This window comes from Littorina saxatilis, unplaced genomic scaffold (assembly GCF_037325665.1).
Source record: "Littorina saxatilis isolate snail1 unplaced genomic scaffold, US_GU_Lsax_2.0 scaffold_132, whole genome shotgun sequence".
In the NCBI taxonomy this organism is placed as follows: Eukaryota; Metazoa; Mollusca; class Gastropoda; order Littorinimorpha; family Littorinidae; genus Littorina; species Littorina saxatilis.
In genome coordinates this window covers 200,536-223,569 of record NW_027128080.1, presented here as the reverse complement: position 1 = coordinate 223,569, position 23,034 = coordinate 200,536, and the positions used below count along the sequence as shown (strand labels likewise).

At 41.7% G+C, this 23,034-nt stretch overlaps 1 protein-coding gene across 1 annotated transcript; it reads left to right on the top strand.

Annotated features, from left to right (window-relative positions):
* The first annotated feature begins 13,586 nt into the window (after positions 1-13,586).
* LOC138956442 (G-protein coupled receptor GRL101-like) lies at positions 13,587-14,996 on the top strand. The gene has a single exon (XM_070327801.1). The coding sequence runs from the start codon at positions 13,587-13,589 to the stop codon at positions 14,994-14,996; it is 1,410 nt and encodes a 469-aa protein (XP_070183902.1).
* The last annotated feature ends 8,038 nt before the right edge of the window (positions 14,997-23,034 follow it).

Sequence of the window (23,034 nt, the reverse complement as noted above, 5' to 3'; positions counted from 1 at the left end):
ATCAGGCGAGGGTTGGTGTATTGAATTTATTTTTATTGCACAAAAAAAACATGTATATGCAACATCAACGGCAGAAATTGAAAGAAAAATGACCACAGTTTTCCAAACAGTCAAAATGTCCAAATGCCCAAATCTGCCCAAAAGCTCAAAAATCACCCCCGCACATCCCCTTAAAGCTTGGAAGACAGAAAAAAATGAATTAAAAGTGCAAAAGTGGTTACAGTGTTGAGAAATAATGTTAGATACCAAGTTGAGTTATCCCTCTTCATCACAGTTAAAAGAAACGCACCTCTTGTCACGCAAAATCTTGAACTGTGATGCTTTTACTACCCCCACCCCCTACCCATTTTTTCAGAAAAGAGTGCATATTATCTTCCAAATAGAAAGGCAAGGTAATCAGATGATCAAAAACTTCAGAACAGAAATAGGGAAGCAAAATAGAACATCAAACAGAGTGATTTAACTGGAGAATTCAGAAAAAAAACACCTTTTTACTCATTTTATAAGCTAACTTAAAGCTTGGAAGACAGAAAAATATAAATTAAAAGTGCTAAAGTGGGTTACATTGTTTAGAAATAGTGTTAAATACCAAGTTGAGTTATCCCTCTTTATCACAGTAAAAAGAAACGCATCTCTTGTCACGCAAAATCTTGAACTGTGATGCTTTTACTACCCCCACCCCCTACCCATTTTTCAGAAAAGAGTGCATATTATCTTCCAAATAGAAAAGCAAAGTAATCAGATGATCAAAAACTTAAGAAGATAAATAGGGAAGCAAAATAGACTATCCAACATAGTGATTTAGTGGTTGACTTCAGAATAAAACCACTATTTTTCTCTCATTTTTGAAGCTCAATATTTTTGAAGCTCAATTAGAAGTTTCGAAGACAGAAAAAATAAATTAAAAGTGCTAAAGTGGTTACTGTGGTTACAGTGTTCAGAAATAGTGTTAGATACCCAGTTGAGTTATCCCTCTTCATCACAGTTAAAAGAAACGCACCTCTTGTCGCGCACAATCTTGAACTGTGATCCTTTTACTACCCCCCCTACCCAGTTGAACACAAAAGAGTGCATATTCTCTTCCAATTAGAAAAATAAGTAATTTTAAGCAACTGGACATTTTTAAAATACATCTTTTCTGTCAGTCCAAGGGTTGATTGCTTAGTCCATTAAAAACAAACCGACTAGGATTTAACGCACCCATTTTAAGAAAAAGTTAACATGATAATAGATATCAGACTTTTTTTTATGCAATTACTACTGAAGATTCCAGACCAGGTAAAACAATCATTTTATATCCTTTGTCACATTTTTTTATATTTTTTTTATAAATCTATCTATAGCGAGTCTTATCTCTTTGTGTCATTTAGTTATTATCAAGTATTCTATCCTGGCAACAAAAAAATAAATAAATCCCTACCTACCTGCCCTATTTTGTTTAGCCATGTTATTAGAAACACACAATTTAATTTTGTTGGCCTAAAGATCTTGAAACATTTGTTTTAATAGAGAAATAACAAGTACAGCCATTAGCTGTGTCACTCGAATTTCTTTGTCAGGCCGAAACTTAGCTAAGAGTAATACCTAATATACTGGAGCTGTTGCGTTGAAGTCTGCTGTGTGTGTCTGGGTCCAAAACAACTTTCACATTCTCATCTACACACTCACGTCACTCACACAAGTATACAATTCTACCCACACAGGGCCGGACCAAGTTCGTTTGAGGGGGGGGGGGGGGGGGGTCCAACTGAAGGCAGGCGTCCAGGGGCCGCCGAGGCCCCGGTGGGGTGCAGGGGAAACGCCCCTTTGGGGGGTCTGGGCGGCAAAACCTCCCCGAAGCCGAGAAAATGTTGCATTTGTGAGGTCATTTTTTGGTCTTTCCTTGCCGCAACTGGGAATCAAAATTGATGTTGTTCATAATTTGAAATAGTTTTAGAAGACCAAATAAACTAAGGGAGTTGGGGGAAGAGCTTAAAAAGTCCACATATTTTTTTATTTTTTTCTCTGAGAGGTACATCAGATGGCCAGGGGGTGGTGGGGGGGGGGTCCTTATGTTTTGCGGTACCCTTATTTGCGCGGTGGTCACGTGACCCATGTCACAGATTTTTTTATGTTTCAGTTTTTTTTTCCCAACACGTTTTTAATTATTTTTGGTACACGACAACAACATCAGACAACAACATCAAATAACATCAAACATACAAAACTAGGCTATATGCATCTTCAAAAATACAAGAACAAAAACAAGGGGAAAACACAATAAAGCATACAGTCACACAGCCCATATTCAATACATTTCTACATTATGTAAACAAGCTCTTCGTCTCCTTTCTTATCTTTCTATTTGATTATTTTGTAAAACTACTCATAACCACCGAGTCCTGTTGCTAAGCTGCTGCAAAATAAACAGACAATGTTTATGTCCAAGTCTAAAATAAAAAACCCATCTTTAACCTCATATTAACTCCAAAACCAAATTTCATCCTTACAAACTCAATCAGAAAAACAATCAATCATTTGATAATATCAGAGGTTTAAATGGGTACCGCTCCAGAAGAAATTTATTATATGTAAAATTATTTTACTTAAATGTGACCCTCCACCACGAGATGAGTCGCATGTCACCTCGCGCGGTTCTGCGCTAGGCTTATTATAAGTCCGGGGAGTGTCTGGTAACAGTGTGAGGGTCACCTTAGTCACCGGCTTATAACTCAAACAGTTTTCGCTCTTTTCTAAAAACGGTTTTCACCACTGGATAGAGTATAAAAAACTCTTTAGGAAAATGTAAAAATATGAAAATCATGCAAAGGTGACATGCGACTCATTTCGTGGTGGAGGATCACAAATATTCTTCTACCAAATACCCTTTTTCTCAGATCTCTTTTAAATGCAGCCAGTGTAGGAACAGCTTTTGCATACTCACACTTATCAATAAAAAAAACTTGGTATTTAATATTATAAAATCAAAAACTGTACTATTTTTTTATTTTTTTTATTGATCAATACCAAACAAAATAAACTTTTCATTAAAAAATATGTTCAACATTGTGACATTCATTTTTAACATAGTTTAACAAATCATTCCAAAATGACTGTATATATTGACACCCCCACAAACAATGTTGAATACTATCCCTCTCGTCTCGGCATAATGGCACATCACGTCTTCTACTACTCCCATTTGTTTTAATATCACATTTGTTACCAAAATCCTATGTAATACTCGGATTTGAAACCATTTAAGTTTCACTTCAGAAATTTTCGTTACATATTTAAAACATGATTTCCAATCAATATCGCCTTCTAATTTACCTTCCCATTTTGTACAAAAATGTGGACGCTTTCCATCCTGTAATAATTTTTCATAATAGAATGTTGCTCCTTTCATTCGGGAGTGAATGACTGACACTGATTTAATACTATCAACCAAAACAATATCAAACAATTCTCCAAAACAATATCAAAGGTTTTTATATTTTTTTTTATTGCTCCCACACATCCTAAATAACTCAAAAAATTGTTCTGATTTGATACTTTTTACAAAACTCGTTATAGGTATAAAAACTTCCATCGTCATTAAGCAACTGACCAATGAAATAAATGTTGTAATCAAACCAATTCTGAAAAAACCCAAGTCTTTCTCCCAATCTTTATATTATAAAAAAAACAAGAGGCGAAGCCTTCAAGGCTCCTGTAAGAAATCGACAAACAGTAACACAAACTCAATGACTCCGTCACACACACACACACACACACACACACACACACACACACACACACACACACACACACACACACACACACACACACACACACACACACACACACACACACACACTCGAGACCGCACAAACACACACTCACACACATACACACTTTTAAACTGCATCAGCATAACTATCATGGCAAAGCTTATCTACAATCATTAACCTACCCTAGAGCTTGCGTATCAAGATAATATATTCTTGGAATAGTCATACGACTAAGAGTTAAAGATATGGGCGTCACGATGGTCACACTCAGACAGGTTCACATGAAGTCATTTTCCCTGGTCCTCGCACTCCGAAGTCTATGCTATTTTTCAGTGACACTTCTCCTGCTGGCAACCAGCTCTGCGTGCTTGGGCATGAACGGTCACCAAGAAGACCATTATCGCTCATATACTGGCTGTATGAAAGCTACTAAGGTCAATGACAGAAAAACCATGTGCGTAGGCCTACTTCCTCACTGCAGCCCTGGGAAGCTTTTTAATCCTGTCCCACTCAATTATCGGGATGTTCCTGTGGTAGCACAACCTCTTGTTTAGAGTGCACTATTCACTATGTCTTTGTATCAGAGAGTTGTAATGTTAATTTGTAAGGACGTCCTTTCCTGAAACAAATGAAGAGTTGGATTACAACGCTGCAATGTTCTCTGAACTGGATTGTAGCTTGCCCGTCGTAAATCAGCAGTAGATCTGAGGGTACTGTGTTCATTTGGAAATCTACCATCAGCTTATCTGTCTTTTGCACTGCAGACACTAAGCAATAGGTACCTGCCATGTGGCCACTTTTTCCACCCCTGTCCTCAGTCTTATACTTTTCATCAACACTTGTCACCATGCCGAGTGGATCTAAATTCGGAAGTCGTCATGTGGCTGAGCATAGTGTCGATCTTGTTGTAGTTTATCCTCCTTTCTGAAACAAAAGGCAAAATGCGATTAGTTGTGATGACTACAACCTACACAAATATCAACAGTGTTTTGATACTGACTAGTCAGGTCGAGGACTGGGTGGCCGAGTGGTAACGCACTTGCGCTCGGAAGCGAGAGGTTGCGAGTTCGACCCTGGGTCAGGGCGTTAGCAATTTTCTCCCCCCTTTCCTAACCTAGGTGGTGGGTTCAAGTGCTAGTCTTTCGGATGAGACGAAAAACCGAGGTCCCTTCGTGTACACTACATTGGGGTGTGCACGTTAAAGATCCCACGATTGACAAAAGGGTCTTTCCTGGCAAAATTGTATAGGCATAGATAAAAATGTCCACCAAATACCCGTTTGACTTGGAATAATAGGCCGTGAAAAGTAAATATTCGCCGTAATGGCTTGAGGTTCACTGGTCGATGTGAATGCGTTATATATTGTGTGTTTATTTGTTGCTTAACGTCCAGCCGACTACGCAGAGCCATATCAGGACGAGGAAGGGGGGGATGAAGGGGGCCACTTGTCAAGCGATTCCTGTTTACAAATGCACTAACCCATTACTTGTGTCCCAGCAGGCTTTAGTAAAACTAAATTAATACCTACTGGAAGATTACCAGTTTCCAGTATGTTAAAATAGGCTTAACCTATCTACTGCTGGACTTACATCAGAACACTAACAGATTAAACTATACATGAATCGCGAGACAAGCGGCAAGAGAAGAGATTTTTGGAAAAAATACAGGTGAATGAGCAAGAAGGCAGAAAAAAGAAAATAATTCATGAAGAAAAAGAGAGCATGACAGGAAAGAGGAACCAAAAATCTACCTAACAGCAAACTAGAAAGCTCCTGCGGTTCCAAAAACAGGAGGGGCCTTTAATTTCATAACCGCAGTGCCCCACTGCGGGAATACTGTGTGTAAAAAATGTCTGTTTGTCTGTCTGTCTGTAAAAAGTTCCATTTCAAACGGCAGAAATTAATATGTAAAGCGCGGAGAGCACAGTTAATTGTGGTTCGCGCTATATAAGCTCTTATAATAAATACAAGCCACTTTACCTATGCAGCATGGGAACCCTACAATATGCGAAACATGTCAACCGACTGCAGGTTCTCAAAATAATTCTGACGGTCAACACAGTCAACACACTATTCACATTCTATTTTGAGGAGCAACTGAGGTACTCTCTGATGGTCTTGTTTGAGTGATAACGATCAACTCAGGAGGAAGAAACCAACAGAGGAAAAAAGAAACCATTAACATTAACCGCAGAAAAATACAGAATCACATGTACCATTACGTAGAACAAAATTCCACAGCAAGCTTTGTTTGGACGACTGTCGTTGTCTCAAAACTCGCATTCTACCTGCTGTCCAAAAGAAGTTAATCTTACGTTGTGCTGCCCTGAAAAAAAATGCCAACAAAGACACGGAAGGTGTTGCAAGGTACGTTTACCAAGCGTTACAGACATTAGCGAATCACGATAGTGCGTAAACAGCAAACAGTACTGTACAATGAAAGAGAGGAGTCTGGAATGAAACGCGATACAGATCTAGGTAGATCTAGCATTCAAAAACTGTCTTTCAAATTCAAGGAAGTTTTAGCAAGGTACCACATTTTACAGAAAGAACCATGACAGAGCATGTTTTGAAACTGAGGCAAAATCGTAATAATTTTGACTTTGAGAACAGATTCATTCCGTTATATATCTGCATGTTCAAGTAAATGGTGGACAGTTTTATACGGGCAGAGTAAACTTGAGACTCTACTGCAAGTCTTGAAATTCACATAAATCGAACCAAGAACAAAGACATCCCAACATTACAGACACTTTAGATCAACTCATTTCACTAGAGGTGACTACCTAGCACTGTGTTTGATATCCGTGTCTGCTGAAAAAAAATGAAAAAAAACCGGATTATCCACGTTGTAAGAGTGGGAGACACTAGATCTCTCTGTACTTACCGGGGACACGACTGCCAGGTCGACACGTTGTAAGAGTGGGAGACACTAGATCTCTCTGTACTTACCGGGGACACGACTGCCAGGTCGACACGTTGTAAGAGTGGGAGACACTAGATCTCTCTGTACTTACCGGGGACACGACTGCCAGGTCGACACGTTGTAAGAGTGGGAGACACTAGATCTCTCTGTACTTACCGGGGACACGACTGCCAGGTCGACACGTTGTAAGAGTGGGAGACACTAGATCTCTCTGTACTTACCGGGGACACGACTGCCAGGTCGACACGTTGTAAGAGTGGGAGACACTAGATCTCTCTGTACTTACCGGGGACACGACTGCCAGGTCGACACGTTGTAAGAGTGGGAGACACTAGATCTCTCTGTACTTACCGGGGACACGACTGCCATGTCGACACGTTGTAAGAGTGGGAGACACTAGATCTCTCTGTACTTACCGGGGACACGACTGCCATGTCGACACGTTGTAAGAGTGGGAGACACTAGATCTCTCTGTACTTACCGGGGACACGACTGCCATGTCGACACGTTGTAAGAGTGGGAGACACTAGATCTCTCTGTACTTACCGGGGACACGACTGCCATGTCGACACGTTGTAAGAGTGGGAGACACTAGATCTCTCTGTACTTACCGGGGACACGACTGCCATGTCGACACGTTGTAAGAGTGGGAGACACTAGATCTCTCTGTACTTACCGGGGACACGACTGCCATGTCGACACGTTGTAAGAGTGGGAGACACTAGATCTCTCTGTACTTACCGGGGACACGACTGCCAGGTCGACACGTTGTAAGAGTGGGAGACACTAGATCTCTCTGTACTTACCGGGGACACGACTGCCAGGTCGACACGTTGTAAGAGTGGGAGACACTAGATCTCTCTGTACTTACCGGGGACACGACTGCCAGGTCGACACGTTGTAAGAGTGGGAGACACTATATATGTCTGTACTTACCGGGGACACGACTGCCAGATCGACACTGCGCTTTCGACAGCTCTTCCTCGCGCAGACACTGGAAAAACGCTGTGCAGATCAAACTGTAGGAAATCTCCTTTGGTATCTTTTTAAAGTAATTTTCTGGAGCTAAGAAACCGAACAATGTGAAATCGTCTTCTCCGAATCGGCGAATTCAGCTCGGTGAGAACTGAAAAGTGAATCCATACCACAATCCTTCACGCGACCTGACCTGATCTTGACCCCTGACCTGGTCTACATACCACACACGACACAAATCAGTCACCTGCTTTTACCCCCTCAAAACCTCCCCACACTTTAACTACACACATGCCGACAAAATGTTGATCATTACTTCAATAGTTTGAAGATGGTGCTTGAAAAATAACCAGGTGAAATGAATGTTTCGGTGTTTAGTCAAATGTTAAAGTTTCTACAACAGACATACAAACATACATACATACATAAATACATACATACATACATACATACATACATACATACATACATACATACATACATACATACATACATACATACATACATACATACATACATACATACATACATACATACATACATACATACATACATACATACATACATACATACATACATACATACATACATACATACATACATACTTACATACATCTATCTATATATATATACGACTTGTGTCTGTGTGTGTGTCTGTGTGTTTGTGTATCTGTGTATTTGTGTATTTGTGTATTTGTGTATTTGTGTATTCGCCATGCACGGCCAAAGTTCTCGATGGATCTGCTTCAAATTTGGTGGGCATATTCAGGTAGACCCGGGACACGACACAACCTGGTCGATATTTCAACACGTGCTCTCAGCGCGCAGCGCGGAACCGATTTTGGTTTTTGTGTTCCACCTCAGCTATTTTGGTTCCACCTCAGCTACCCGGGCCCCCATACCGACACACCAAAGCCAAAGTTCTCGGTGGATCTTTTTCAAATTTGGACACCGTATTCAGCTACACCCCGGACACAATATCATCGATGAGATATTTCAACACGTGCTCTCAGCGCGCAGCGCTGAACCGAATTTGGTTTTTGTGTTCATTTCACCATTATAAGTAACTCTTCCTTATCTTCTCATATTCTCCAGGTTTTCAGCGTTTACCTCCCTTCCTTCGTATGGTGCACTTTTGTGTGAGTGGAGCGTCTTCGGATATTCCCGGCGTTCTGTTACTGTTACTATTTTTAGAAGGTCAACGCAGTGTCCAGAACGTAAATTGGACCCGTAAATTATCCTCACTGTAAAAGTGCAAAGGTCGAATCAATTTATAGCCACGCGAAAAATACACTGTCATCTATCTCTCTATAGATACGGCTTCTCTGTGTTTTTGTGTGTGTGTGTGTGTGTGTGTGTGTGTGTGTCTCTATGTGAGCAACACCTGTGCATTGTTCAGTTCTGTTTGTGATGTGGTCTGGCGGCTTTTGTGTAATTTTATGTACTGGCCTTCCTTTGAGAAGCCATAACTTGCTCAGTCCTGTTTGAGTGGAGTTCGCCTCCAAAGGTGATTAACACGGTTACATTCGTCGACAAGGATGGGACTCGATATGGTCAGGAATGGCATTATGGCCACTGAATCATTTTCGTGCTGTTCCCATTCCACGAATCTGGGAGGGACCTAAGCTTGGCGGGTCCATTGTTCGGACCCGGCGAAGCCGGCGTACGGCTCTAAGTACTTCTTCCCGGCGAAGCCGGCTACCCGGCGAAGCGGGTATTCATTCTAGTACATACATACATACATACATACATACATACATACATACATACATACATACATACATACATACATACATACATACATACATACGCACAGACAGACAAAGTTTACCATCGCATAGGCTACACTTACGTGAGCCAAAAACAGTGGTTCTGCTGATATTTCTTTGGAGGTTTCTAAATCTATTTTATATCGAAACTGTTCATAAACATTACACACATCCTTCCAAAAACTATTACAATGTTGATTACCACTATACTGACTAGGACCACACACATCAATGTTGTCCACATCAGGTTACAAAACAGTTGTTATAACTTTCCATTTGTGGACCGTAAACCTCAACTTTTTTTTATCCAAGTCAATTTCAGGGCTGACATATAAGTTTTAATATATAATAATTTGATCTACTCAGTCTGGCTCCGCGACTGATCAATCAACGTACGAGGATGAATGTGAGGGTGCGGGTATGGATATGTGTGGTTGGGTTATGTGTGTATATGATGTGTACTTTTGTGTGCCTATGTGTTCTGAGGGTGCGGGTGTGGATATGTGTGGTTGGGTTATGTGTGTATATGATGTGTACTTTTGTGTGCCTATGTGTTCTGAGGGTGTGTTTTCATGTAATGTAATACACGAGTCAAAAAACGGTTTCTGCTTGTTACATTCAGGCTATAAAGTTTTATTGAGGTGAATTGAATTGTTTCGTGAGTAGGGTGCACAGCCTCTTGTAATTTGGTCATATTGAGTTGAAACTAAAGGACCATATTTATTTTTTATTTTTTTTATTGTATTTTTTTTATTTTTTTATTTTTTTATTTATTGCATATACGTCATAACAATTTGAGGTAACGGATATGCCCTGTCATTTAAGACTCTATAAAACGCCTCGAGAAATGAGAAATATCGTTTTGGCGGCCCAAGGTGAATCATGCCCTCAAATGGAAGAAACCCTTTTTTTTAAAGCACATGAAAAACGATCTTTACACGCACATATGTTTTGACCGAAAACGCTGTTTGCCATTCGGGCTATATATGCCCCTGAAAAATATCCCTAACTTGTTATCCTCAAAGTTACTTCTCTCTCATTTCAGAAGCGCAGGACTGTTGCAATCATGGCAGACGCTGGCGTGTTTCGCCGCTACATTTTGGTCGTGCTGCTTATGATTGAACTAGGACTGGCAGCATCTTCTGCATCCACAACACCACAGCCTGGTGGCACCAGTCCACACACCTCGCCTGGTGGCACCAGTCCACACACCTCGCCTGGTGGCACCAGTCCACACACCTCGCCTGGTGGCACCAGTCCACACACCTCGCCTGGTGGCACCAGTCCACACACCTCGCCTGGTGGCACCAGGCCACACACCTCGCCTGGTGGCACCAGGCCACACACCTCGCCTGGTGGCACCAGTCCACACACCTCGCCTGGTGGCACCAGTCCACACACCTCGCCTGGTGGCACCAGTCCACACACCTCGCCTGGTGGCACCAGTCCACACACCTCGCCTGGTGGCACCAGTCCACACACCTCGCCTGGTGGCACCAGGCCACACACCTCGCCTGGTGGCACCAGGCCACACACCTCGCCTTCATCCCGACAACACGACCCTGACAATCTTTCTGCATCAGGCTCAGTCACCAGCGAGTCACTGTTGGAAAGGTCAGAAGAAATACCTGAGAATGGTACGCCATCGGGCTCACTTTCCGCTCGACCACCAGACTCTGACAAACTTTCTGGATCAGGGTCAGTCACAAGTGGTTCGCCCATGGACAGGTCAAAACAAACACAAGAGAATATTTCGCCCCTTTATTCCCGAGCACCAGACTCTACAAAACTTCCTAAAGCAGGATCAGCTACAAGTGAAACGCATTTAGAAAAGTGGGAAGAAACACCAGATGACACAACGCACCAAAGTCCTCCTTCCTCTCAACATATTAACTTTAAATCACCTTCTGCATCCAAGCTAGTCACAGGCGACTCACTCTCTGAGAGATTGGGAGACGCGCCTGCAACCGCCATACCCCAACTGCCAGTGTCTCCAGACGTTTCTACACTGAGATTAGTCACTGCAGGGCCGGTACTCGATACGTCCGACTGTGCACCAGTGAGCCACACACTGACACGGCCAAAGGGGAGCATTGCCTGGGACCACCAGGCAGGGCGGTGCATGCAGCCCACAGCGTGGTCAGTGCTGACACCCCCAGGTCACGGCGTTGTGGTGGAGCTTCACCAAGTTTTGATGAGCAGGGCATGGATTCTGACAGTGTCAAGGCAGATCACCCAATCCGACCAGACCATTAGTACTAAGATAGAACGGTACATCATTGGAGGCAAAAGGTTCAGCTATGCCCCCATGCTTATAAGAGGTAATGTGACCGTGTTAGTGAGAGACCCAAACCATCCAATAAAAGCGATGGAAAACTCTTCCATATATCTCAACTATACTGTTTACCCACTGGCAACACTGCCACGCAAAACAAACAAAAGGTATTGGTGGAGTAGGAATTCCTACAACTGTAGCACGGGGTTCCCGGTGCCCGAGGCGTTGCGCTGTGACGGCGTGAAGCACTGTGTTGACAACGAGGATGAAGAAGACTGCGAGTACACGCAGCGTGGCTGTGGGGACTGGTTGCCTTACAACAATCACTGCATCAAGATGAGAGTCTCCTCTTATTCCTTCACAGATAAACAGTTGGCTAAGTTGTTTTGTTCTCCAGCTGAAGTGGCTGTGATACAGGATAAGTCAGGTATGATCCTGATGGCAAACTTGATACGGAAACGTGGAATCCAATCAGCTTGGATAGCGTTTCAAAAGGTAACTCCAAAATCAGAGACGATGAAACACTTGTATCGTTACATGTGGCAGTGGGGTCCAGCAGGAAGCCCGATAGCTTATGAGGAACTTGATATCCAAAGACAGGGTGTCCTGATGGACTGTGCAGCACTTGCTGTTTTCCCAGACACGCATCTCAAGCCGCTACTCTGTGACAGACCAAGTGAACTCCCCAATGGGGTTATATGCATGAGACCTAATCCAAACATAACTGTTACACCACCACGAACACAGAGTGTTCACTTGCAGACGGAAGCACAGATTAATAGCTGTGTGCCCACCAAGGAATGTCGCGACGGCTCTCGGGTGCAGCTGTTTCATCAGTGTCACTGGCATGGGCATTTCTCAGACAAAGGTCATACCTTTACGAGAGGACTATCTTTCGACACCAGCTGGTCGCCAAACAATTTTCGCCTGTACCAGTGTAGGTGCGGACTCTCAATCCACTACAGCCTGGTCTGTGATGGCCTTAACGACTGTGAGGACGGCAGTGATGAGCAAGGTTGCATAAAGGGGGACACTACTGTGTGCAAAAACCCTCTCTTTGATCTCCGCGCCAAAACATGTAATGGTGTACAGGATTGTTTGGACGGTAGTGATGAGCAAAACTGTAAGAGCTGTTCTTACAGTGATTATAAACGTACATTCAACATCGAACGCAGAAGAAGATATGAACGTCAAAGGTACTGTGCCGATGCTGGCTGCATCCCCAAAGCTTATTTTCAGTGGTTCCCCCGCTGCGGGAGGCCCGCTTCATTGCAGAAAGTCGGTTATGATCTGGGTCAGTCTGACCAGTCTGTTGTGCATCTTGATGGTTACGGTATGTCCACACTCAAACCAGTAAATGAAAACGACCAAATCAACTTGGAAGAATTATTTCGATGTGACAATGGGATGTACATCCCGTCCTATCTCCTCAATAATGGTGAACAGGACTGCTTAGCAGGAGAGGACGAGTCAATCCCGGCAGAAAACATCACGTGTCCAGGCTTCTACCGGTGTCAGTACTACGGTAACTGTGTACATCCTGACCTTGTGTGTGACGGCATCAACCACTGCCCTTTCAAAGACGACGAGCGATTTTGTTGGATCGAAATTTCCACTGGAAAAAATTTACCAAGTTGTATTTGCGAGGGTCTGGCTTGCTCATGCTACAAAATCTCGTATAAGTCGCATGATTATCGCACGGCTCTGCTTTATCTCGATGTTCATGGAGCTCATCCAATGAAGTTGACAGGAATTAGCTCTGATGTACTTATCGGGCTACTTTTTTTCAATGCTTCTTTCTGTCGATTGTCGAAAGTCCATCTTGACAGAATGCAGCAGCTACGAGTTCTGGATCTGAGTTTTAATGATCTGCGAAATGTATCGTCCTTAATGTTTGGGAAGCTTTCAAAACTGATTCACCTCAATATATCTGGCAATCCGCTGGTCAGCACGCTGGATTCTACATTCACCGCTTTTCTCACAGAAACTGGACTGGTCCATCTTCAGGATTTGGTTATGGTCAACACAAGTTTAAGAACAATCGCAGACAACGCTCTCAGTGTTCTGAAACAGCTGGTCAGCCTTGACATAAGAGGCAATGAAATAGAGATCCATGGTGCGGGTTTGTTTCAGGGCCTGGTGAATCTCAGAATGTTAAAAACGGACGACTTCAAGCTGTGCTGCCCTTTTGTTCTTCCGAAAACGTCAGAATGTGAATCCCCTGAGGACGAACTGTCTTCGTGCAGTGACTTGCTTCGCCTTGACATCTTCAGGGTGTTTCTGTGGGTCATCTCTGTCCTGGTCGTTGTGGGCAACGCTGGTGTGCTGGTGTACGCAGTGATCAAGAGCAAAGAGACCTTGTCTTCCCCGTATCGCCTGCTGGTCGCCAACCTGGCTGCCGCTGACTTTCTCATGGGCATCTACATGACGATCATCGGGTCTGCTGACGCACACTTCAACGGGGTCTACGTGGTGCACGAGGCTGAGTGGCGACAGAGCGGCACGTGCATCACCGCTGGTTTCTTGGCCTTTGTGTCCAGCGAGGTGTCTGCCTTCATCATCTGCCTCATCACGCTGGATCGCTTTCTGAAGGTGTGCTTCCCCTTCAAGTTTCAGCTACACATGGGTCCCCGGTCCTGCGTGGTGATGTGCTGCGTGGCTTGGCTGTGTGGGCTGTGTCTGGCCGCCGTGCCTCTCATCGCTCAGCTCCAGTTCTACGGGGTGAGCGGCATCTGCCTGCCTCTGCCCATCACGCGTCATTCCTTCAGCGGCCACGGCTACGCCTTTGGCGTCTTCGTCATGATGAACTTTGTCCTCTTCGTGCTGATCGGGGCGGGACAGGCGGCTATCTACAGGGTCATACGAGCCTCAGCGAAAGCAGCAGGGAGCAAACGACAGCAACGAGACACGACCATCGCCCGCCGTCTGTTCCTGGTGGTGTTGACCGACTTCTGCTGCTGGTTCCCTATCGGGGTGATGGGAATCATGGCGTTCTACGGCATACCTATCCCCCTTCAGGTCAACGCGTTGGTCGCCGTCTTCGTGATGCCGCTCAACTCGGCGCTCAACCCTTTTCTCTACACACTGAACGCACTTGGTGAAAAATGGGCTGAAGAGAAAACTGACAAAAAAGCTAAGAAAATTCTGGGGAACCTGCAGGCTGAGATTCTCAAGCTTCCCCCAAGCATAATGGAACCACTGGTGCGAAGTTATCTTTGCTCTAACAAAGCTGTTAATAAAGAGCATTTTCTTTGTTCACTGGATGACCAGGACGAGGGCACTGCCACAACATCGGTGTAAGAAAACTTTGGCAGACAAAAACTGCCACTAAACAAAACTAAGTCAGTTCTCATCTGAAGATTCTGCTGAAGAATGTGAGATGATCATGAGGTAACCTTTAAAACCCCACAAACCACCTGCACTGTGTAAAATCAACAATCATATTGCGGACATGAAGCCGTCTCAGTTTTACCCTTGCGCTTAATTGGTAAGCAATAGGAGCTTTTCATCCTGACATGCAGCCGTCTCAGTTTTACCCTTGTGCTTAATTGGTGAGCAATATGAGCTTTCCATCCTGACATGCAGCCGTCTCAGTTTTACCCTTGTGCTTAATTGGTGAGCAATATGAGCTTTCCATCCTGACATGCAGCCGTCTCAGTTTTACCCTTGTGCTTAATTGGTGAGCAATATGAGCTTTCCATCCTGACATGAAGCCGTCTCAGTTTTACCCTTGTGCTTAATTGGTGAGCAATAGGAGCTTTTCATCCTGACATGCAATGGGGGATTGCAGCCTGCATCCACATGCACCCACTCCTTTAGCTCCTGTTTTCTTTATGCTATAAAGTACAGGAACTCTGAGCAACACTCTCCGATCAATCTCTTTGGACTTTGGAATTCCATGTCTCCGCACAGTCTATTTAGACTTTGAGATCCAAATCGTGCTATGAAGTACAGGAACTCTGGGGCAAAAATCTCCAATCAGTCTCTTTGGACTTTGAGATCCCGATCATGCTATGAAGAACAGGAACACTGTGGAACAGTTGAGTTGTCTGCATGGTTGTGTGCATCCAAGGCAAAGGTTTTATTTCCTGTTTTTACATTTAGTCAAGTTTTGACTAAATGTTTTAACGTAGAGGGGGGCATCGAGACGAGGGTCGTGGTGTATGTGTGTGTGTGTGTGTGTGTGTGTGTGTGTGTGTGTGTGTGTGTGTGTGTGTGTGTGTGTATGTGTGTGTGTGTGTGTGTGTGTGTGTATGTGTGTGTGTGTGTGTGTGTGTGTGTGTGTGTGTGTGTGTGTGTGTGTATGTGTGTGTGTGTGTGTGTGTGTGTGTGTGTGTCTGTGTGTGTGTGTGTGTGTGTGTGTGTGTGTGTGTGTGTGTGTGTGTGTACTGTGTGTGTGTGTGTGTGTGTGTGTACTGTGTGTGTGTGTGTGTGTGTGTGTGTGTGTGTGTGTGTGTGTGTGTGTGTGTGTGTGTGTGTGTGTGTGTGTGTGTGTGTGTGTGTGTGTGTGTGTGTGTGTGTGTGTGTGTGTGTACTGTGTGTGTGTGTGTGTGTGTGTGTATGTATGTGTCTGTGTGTGTGTGTATGAGTGTGTGTGTGTATGTGTGTGTGTGTGTGTGTGTACTGTGTGTATGTGTGTGTGTGTGTGTGTGTGTGTGTGTGTGTGTGTATGGTGTGTGTGTGTGTGTGTACTGTGTGTGTGTGTGTGTGTGTGTGTGTGTGTAGAGCGATTCAGAGAAAACTACTCGACCGATCTTCATGAAACTTGACATTAGAGATCCTGAGTATGGTATCTCCAAAAGTTTTTTTTCATTTTATTGATAAATGTCTTTGATGACGTCATATCCGGCTTTTCGTGAAAGTTGAGGCGGCACTGTCACGCTCTCATTTTTCAACCAAATTGGTTGAAATTTTGGTCAAGTAATCTTCGACGAAGGCCAAACTTTGGTATTGCATTTTATTCAGCTTGGAGGCTTAAAAATTAATTAATGAGTTTGCTCATTAAAGTTGTCATTGAAAATCACTTTTTCGCAAACAGATTTAAAATTAAAATCTTTATCACATTCTGAATCTAAAAATATATACATATATAGCTATGTTTACTCTTAAAATGTGATCACAATTAAAGAAAATATAATAATTAGTCTTACGATTAAAATTTAGGAAATCGATCCAAACAGGATTTCATCTTATTCTTTATAATTTCCTGATTCCAAAAACATATAGATATGATAGGTTGTATTCAAAACAAGCTCCGAAAGTTAACAAGAATACAGAAAAGCGCGCTTTCCTGCTTAGCACAATACGCTACCGCGCTAATCTGGCGTGTCAATATCACTACGTTTTGCACGTGGGAGGTGAGCAGAGAAAGGGGGAATGTACGTTCTGGCTCACCGATTCCGACAGACCCTAAATATTAACGCAAAATAGGCTTCTGGACTAAACTTTTACTAAAATGAAACATGCGACAAAATCAGAAAAATACTGCATAAATCCATACAAAAAAAATACAGTAAAGTAAGGTTGTTTTGAACCAATGCCGGGTCTGTCGGAATCAGTAACCCAGAACGTACATTCTCCCTTTCTCTTATACAACATTCTTAAGCTCAATACGCTCTCTCATTTACAAACTTTACTTCATGTGTTCTTTCACTGTTAGAATTATATCTGATACATGCAATGTGACTGTCTAAACGAATAGTTAACTCTTTACAAGTGATTCTATTTTTACTTTTTCTTCCCGTCCTATTTGAATCCCCTTTTTTAAAAACTGCTTTTTCAGATCTTCTATATCGATTGGCTTGTTATATTCAGCTCGTGTTTTTGTTTGAATACTTGCTTTCTTACTTTTGTAGTCATCAAAGTCTGTTTGTATCTGTTTGAATTCTTCGTCAGAAACTTTTGAATCTTCAAGTGCTTTACTGATAGACAGTTTTAGGCTAGACAATTTTGATGATGCAAGAGTGGAAATGGATTCGTGTTTTTCAAGCTTTTTCACAATTTTTTTCATTATAGCTGATGCTATAAATGATAAACCACCAACTGCTGCTGCGACACCACCTAGGATTAGAGAAACTGGAGTCCCTACTCCGGTAGCTAACAGAATTGTTCCCGTTACACCTGCAGCTGATGCAAGGATAGTAGAACCAGTGCTGGCATTAGAAAGGCTGTTGTAAGTTGTTGAGTACTTACGTCTAGCGCGAGAATATTTTTCTAATTCATCTTCTAGTTGTTTTTGTATATTACTAATGTGTGCTAGTCTGAATTGTTGACTTTCTGCTGCACTTTCATCAATATTAGGATAAAGCTTCACACTGCTAGTCATCTTTTTAATGCAAAATATAAAATATTTATCTTAATTCTCACTGGCCAGTGTTTCTGCTAAGCTTTGAAGCTGTTCATTGCTTAACACCTCATCTGTATAGTAGAAATCAATCAAATCAAGATAAGTAAGATTAATACTTCTTATTTCTGTTAAATTATTTATATCTGCGTTAACAACAACATTTTGGTTTGACGTCTGTTTTTTTATTGTGTTAGAATCCTTTTGAACAGCAATAAATACTCTGACTTCTTCAACATTTAATGGTCTCCAGTTGAGATTTATTCCTCTCATTAGAACAGTGTTTGTGGTTTCTTCCCTTTTCCTGACAACTATATCAAATATCATAGTTGCATTCTGCCCTATTGGAAGCTTGGGTATAAAATCGACAATGGTGTCAGCGTCCTTTTCAACACTTTGTTTTCTGTGAATGAGATAGTTGTTCTTATGGAAAGGTTTAACTGCAACTTCTCCCCTGCTGTTAATCGCAGGAACAAGGCTAACAATTAGTGGTTTAGCATTGATTGACTTACGGAATGTGTCGTCTTTTCCAACAAGAGTGTATGGACTCACAAATTCAAACTTCATTTCCCAGTCAATCTTTTTCATAACAGGACTAAGTACCCATTTTTTATTCTGATGTTTCCACATGTAGAATGTGTCATCGACAATTGGATCAGGTACATTAACATCACGGATTTGACCTAGTTTGAGGAATCTTGGTTTCTTTTCATCGTCGATTTCCTTTCTCTTGTAATGAACAGTGTCTGTAAACTCGAATGCATACACTGCACCAACTTCAGCATTGCTCTCAAAGTCGATAGCGTCTGCTAAATCTTTCAACTCTATAGTTGAACATGCAACAGGATAAGCTATTGTAGGTCCACTCGACATTTTAATACTCAATATTTTATAGAACTATTTCCAATGTAATGTTAAACAAACAATCAACTGGTTGTCCACTTTGATTTTTCAGATCAATGTGTAGGAATTCATGACACCCTTCCTCCAAGTCCTTGAACTGAAGTGTCTTAAATGTTGGCACGTGCATTTTACAAAAAGAGGCATCACTCGGTGGAAGAATCCTAAGCAGATCAGAACGCTGATCATTAAACAGATTATAGGATGTGTTAAGCTCTCTCATGTGAACAAACAGTACACTGTTAACATCCATGTCAATGGGACGTGTTCCCTTGTATATTTTTGTAATTCCAAGCATATCAAGGAGTTTGGTTGGAAAGTAAACGTTTACTTCTCTAGTTTTGGGCAAAGTAAGAGTAGCAATGAGACTTGCATGATTTAAACTCGCTGTAATACCTACTGGAGCAAACAATTCTTTCTCTAAAGTGCAGAAGTCATAGTAACCATCTTCTACAGAATGTGTTTTACCATTAATTCTAACCCAGTTGTTATTTTTTTTTTACTGATATTATACCAAGTAACCTTGTACATAATTTCATGCAGTGCAACTTTCATTCCTCCATTTTGATTGTTGATAGGGTTTGCAAGTTTAACTGGCACACCAGTCTTCACATTTGTTAGTGTGATAAACATTTTTTATTCAACAACAAAAATGATTCAGTATAAATTCAACAAAGACATTAAATACAAAACTGGACCATATTACAATCCAAAGACTATTTCTTTCCATGAGTTGGACTTTGCTGTAACAGAAACAGAATCCATTCGCGTTAAAGTGCCTGACCCATTCCATTCTTACCTAAATCCCCCAATCAAAAATGATAGTGTTCCAAAGATGTGGAACTCTCACCCAATTCAGTTCTATCAGAATCAGTTAAACTTTGCAATATTCTGTGCAACCACAGGATGTGGAGTGTCCTATGCAGACCACATGAATAATTCAAACTTACTGACAAAGTGTGTGTACACATTTCACGTTTACTATCAGTGCAGGAGAATCTTGTCTGAACTTCAGGCACCAATGCCGCATGAAAAGAGCTGGAACCCATTCAACAATAGGATAAACATGAAAGTGTATGAGCGTCTCTGCAATGAATTCAATATAGATTTTAAGACCGACTTTAGGCAAAAGCAAGACAAAAACCATGGCATGGGAACACTATATTTATGGGGTGTCCACAGGAGGTATAATTTTGATTACTGGCCAGGTCATACATCTTTTTCTTCAAATGTGCAGGTACAGTTAGGATCAATAGAACAACAGCACCACAATGCATGGACTACTTTTATATTAGACACCGGCAAAGGTTTCACTGGATCAGGTGTTGAAAGGATCAATGAATCTATCCGAACATATGCGTGGTGCTTGCTAGGCTCGCAGGCACAGACACGATCAAACATAATGAGAACAAGCACAGGGTTTGGTGCACAGAAACAGTTGTTATCAAATTTAGAAGATGTCATAAACTCTGCAGTTGATCTGCCTTCCAGCATCAAAAGGTATCAAGACTCTCTCCGTTATGCAAGATCAAAAGTTGACTTTGCTGTTGGTAACGGCCTTTACATGTTACCTTCTGATCTCCAGCTGCAGATTGGAACAATAACAAATTATAACAATGAAATCATTATTGCTAGTGACACCCAGCCGCTTGGAAAGGGTGAAGAACTGAATTCAGAAATCAGAACGATGTTACAGCCATATCACAATGAACAGAAACAAAGCGTGACAAGTGAAGATCACGCTGCAGGTGAAGATCATTCTGTCACTAGTGATGATCAAGCTGTTAGTATTAGTGATGATCATGAATCGCAGAAGACTGCTCTAGTAATTGGTGGAGTGGGTGTCGGCTTACTTTTGCTTTATTCTCGTTAGCAGAACACCTGCAATTAAAACTATTAGAGTCCAGAGATGTTCAGCCATGAAACCAACAACTTTACCTGCAAAAGATAACAGCCAGCTAACAATTGAACCAATGATTCCTGGAAGTGCATCCAAAGCTTTTGCTGCTAGTTTCTTTAATAGTTCTGCAATGTGTTTGAGTTGTTTCTTTACCCATCCCGGATCAGATGGAGGTGAAGGTGGAGGTGGAGGTGGAGGTGTGACAGTGCCACCTGTGAGTGTTAACACTAATGTGCTTATTGCAAATCCTAACGCAGTTAGTATACTAGCTATTGTGATTCCCTGCTCTCTGAAAAGCGTTCTAATTCTTTCAGCAAGAGTTGTGTCTTCGTAAAGGATTCTTTGAATTGTATTTTTTATTCTGCTGACCTGTGTTCTCAGTTGTTCTCTATTGTTACTTAGAACTTCTAACCTTATGGCTTTCTCCTCCTGCAAATCTTTTAAACGCTTAGAAATTCTGTTTTTTACTTCTTGTTCTAGGTTCAAATCATCAGCATCAGCAAGTTTTTGTTTCTCTTTGTTTATATCTTCATCCAGCTGACCTAGTTTTGACAGATTATTTGCTATTTCACCTCTGATGGTTTGTAGTGATTGATTAAGGGCTTCTATTTCTCTCATAGGTAATAGTTCATGTGGAGTCTTCAGTGAAGTTTCCTCAGAAAAAGAAGTCTCTATCTCTTGTATAAGTTGATCAGCCTCATCTGCAAGTTTATTAAGATCTTGCAATGGAACAGATTCTATTTGAGTAGCAGTTGGTAGTCCTAGTTCTGCTTGTTGAAGTAAGGAAACAACATGGGAAGATGATGACCGTGTGCTAGGCACAATATCTAATTGCCTAAGTCGATTAGCAGTAAGTTTTTGTTTTAGTGAAACTTTTGATAGAAACTTAGCAGGATTAGATTTATATGTAAGTTGGACTTTTTCTCCTTTATCGCTAGTTGTATATAAATGATTTGCTTCCATTTTGAACTGGTTTGGATCTAAAACATCAGGTTCTTCTCCTAAACTTTTGTAGAAATCTCTAACTTTACCTTCCAGAAGTTCATGTCGTGCCACCTCATAATGCAGTGAATGATGGTAGGGAACCAAAGGGATTGCTTCGCTCATGTCGTCCGCTGGCTCAAATAAATCTTCAAATCCACCTTCTGCCATTTGTAACTTATTTTTTATTTTGAAAATAAAAAAAGATGGCACAATCGTTCGGTTCTGTTCTTGATCCTTACAGAAGGCTGAAAGAACCTCTCGGGGTAAAAGGAATAAGGCAAACAGTTATAGTTACAAATAATCCTTCTACTATTGATCAGAATGAAATACTTACTGTTAGGTTTCCTAATCTAGGTAAGAACGATGTTATTGTACCAGGCACTGTAAGACTATCATTCAAATTAGAATTAGAATCTGGCTCAGATGAAAATAGGACTTTGGCTTATAATGTAGGAAGAGCAATTGTGAGGAAGATTACTGTCAAACTGGAAGGGCGGGAAGTGATGTCATTGAATAATGCAGATGTATTTTTAGTTTATGCAGATAATTGGTTAACTGACAATGAAAAGAAAAACAGAGTGTTTCAAGGGATTCAGTCAGACAATGGGATAAAAGTTAGAATAGGAGCAGGAGATAAAGCTGACAACAAAAAAGATAACGCTGTCAATGTTGCTTTTGGAAACAAATTTTGTATTCCACTTGACTTTGAACTCATAAATTCACATCCTCCCTTCTATCAAGGAGCATTGCGTGACAGGCTGTCATACGACCTGACTTTCAATAGTTATGATCGTGTTATGCTTTCACAAGACCCGGAAGCAAAGTATAAGGTGTCTGGAATTTCTTTAGAGTTTGATGTTGTAAACCATCCTGAACTGGCTAGACTTATAGAAAATCAGTACAGTTCTAAGCTGCCTATCTATTATGAAAGAGTGTTGAATCACAGTACACTTTCAAAAAGCCAGGCTGATCCAATCTGGAACATTAACTTGAATACACCAGCTAGGTCAATGAAGGGAATACTTATGTTGTTTGAGGAACCAAAAGATTCATATGAAAGGCAAATAGAAAAGTTTTACAATCCACTAATCAATAGAGTATATTGCACAATTGAAGGGCAGCCAAACCAAATATTTGCATCTGGCATGCTGCCATACCAACACTATGATGAAGCAAGAAAGTACTTTACTGGAGGAAGATTGAAAGACCCA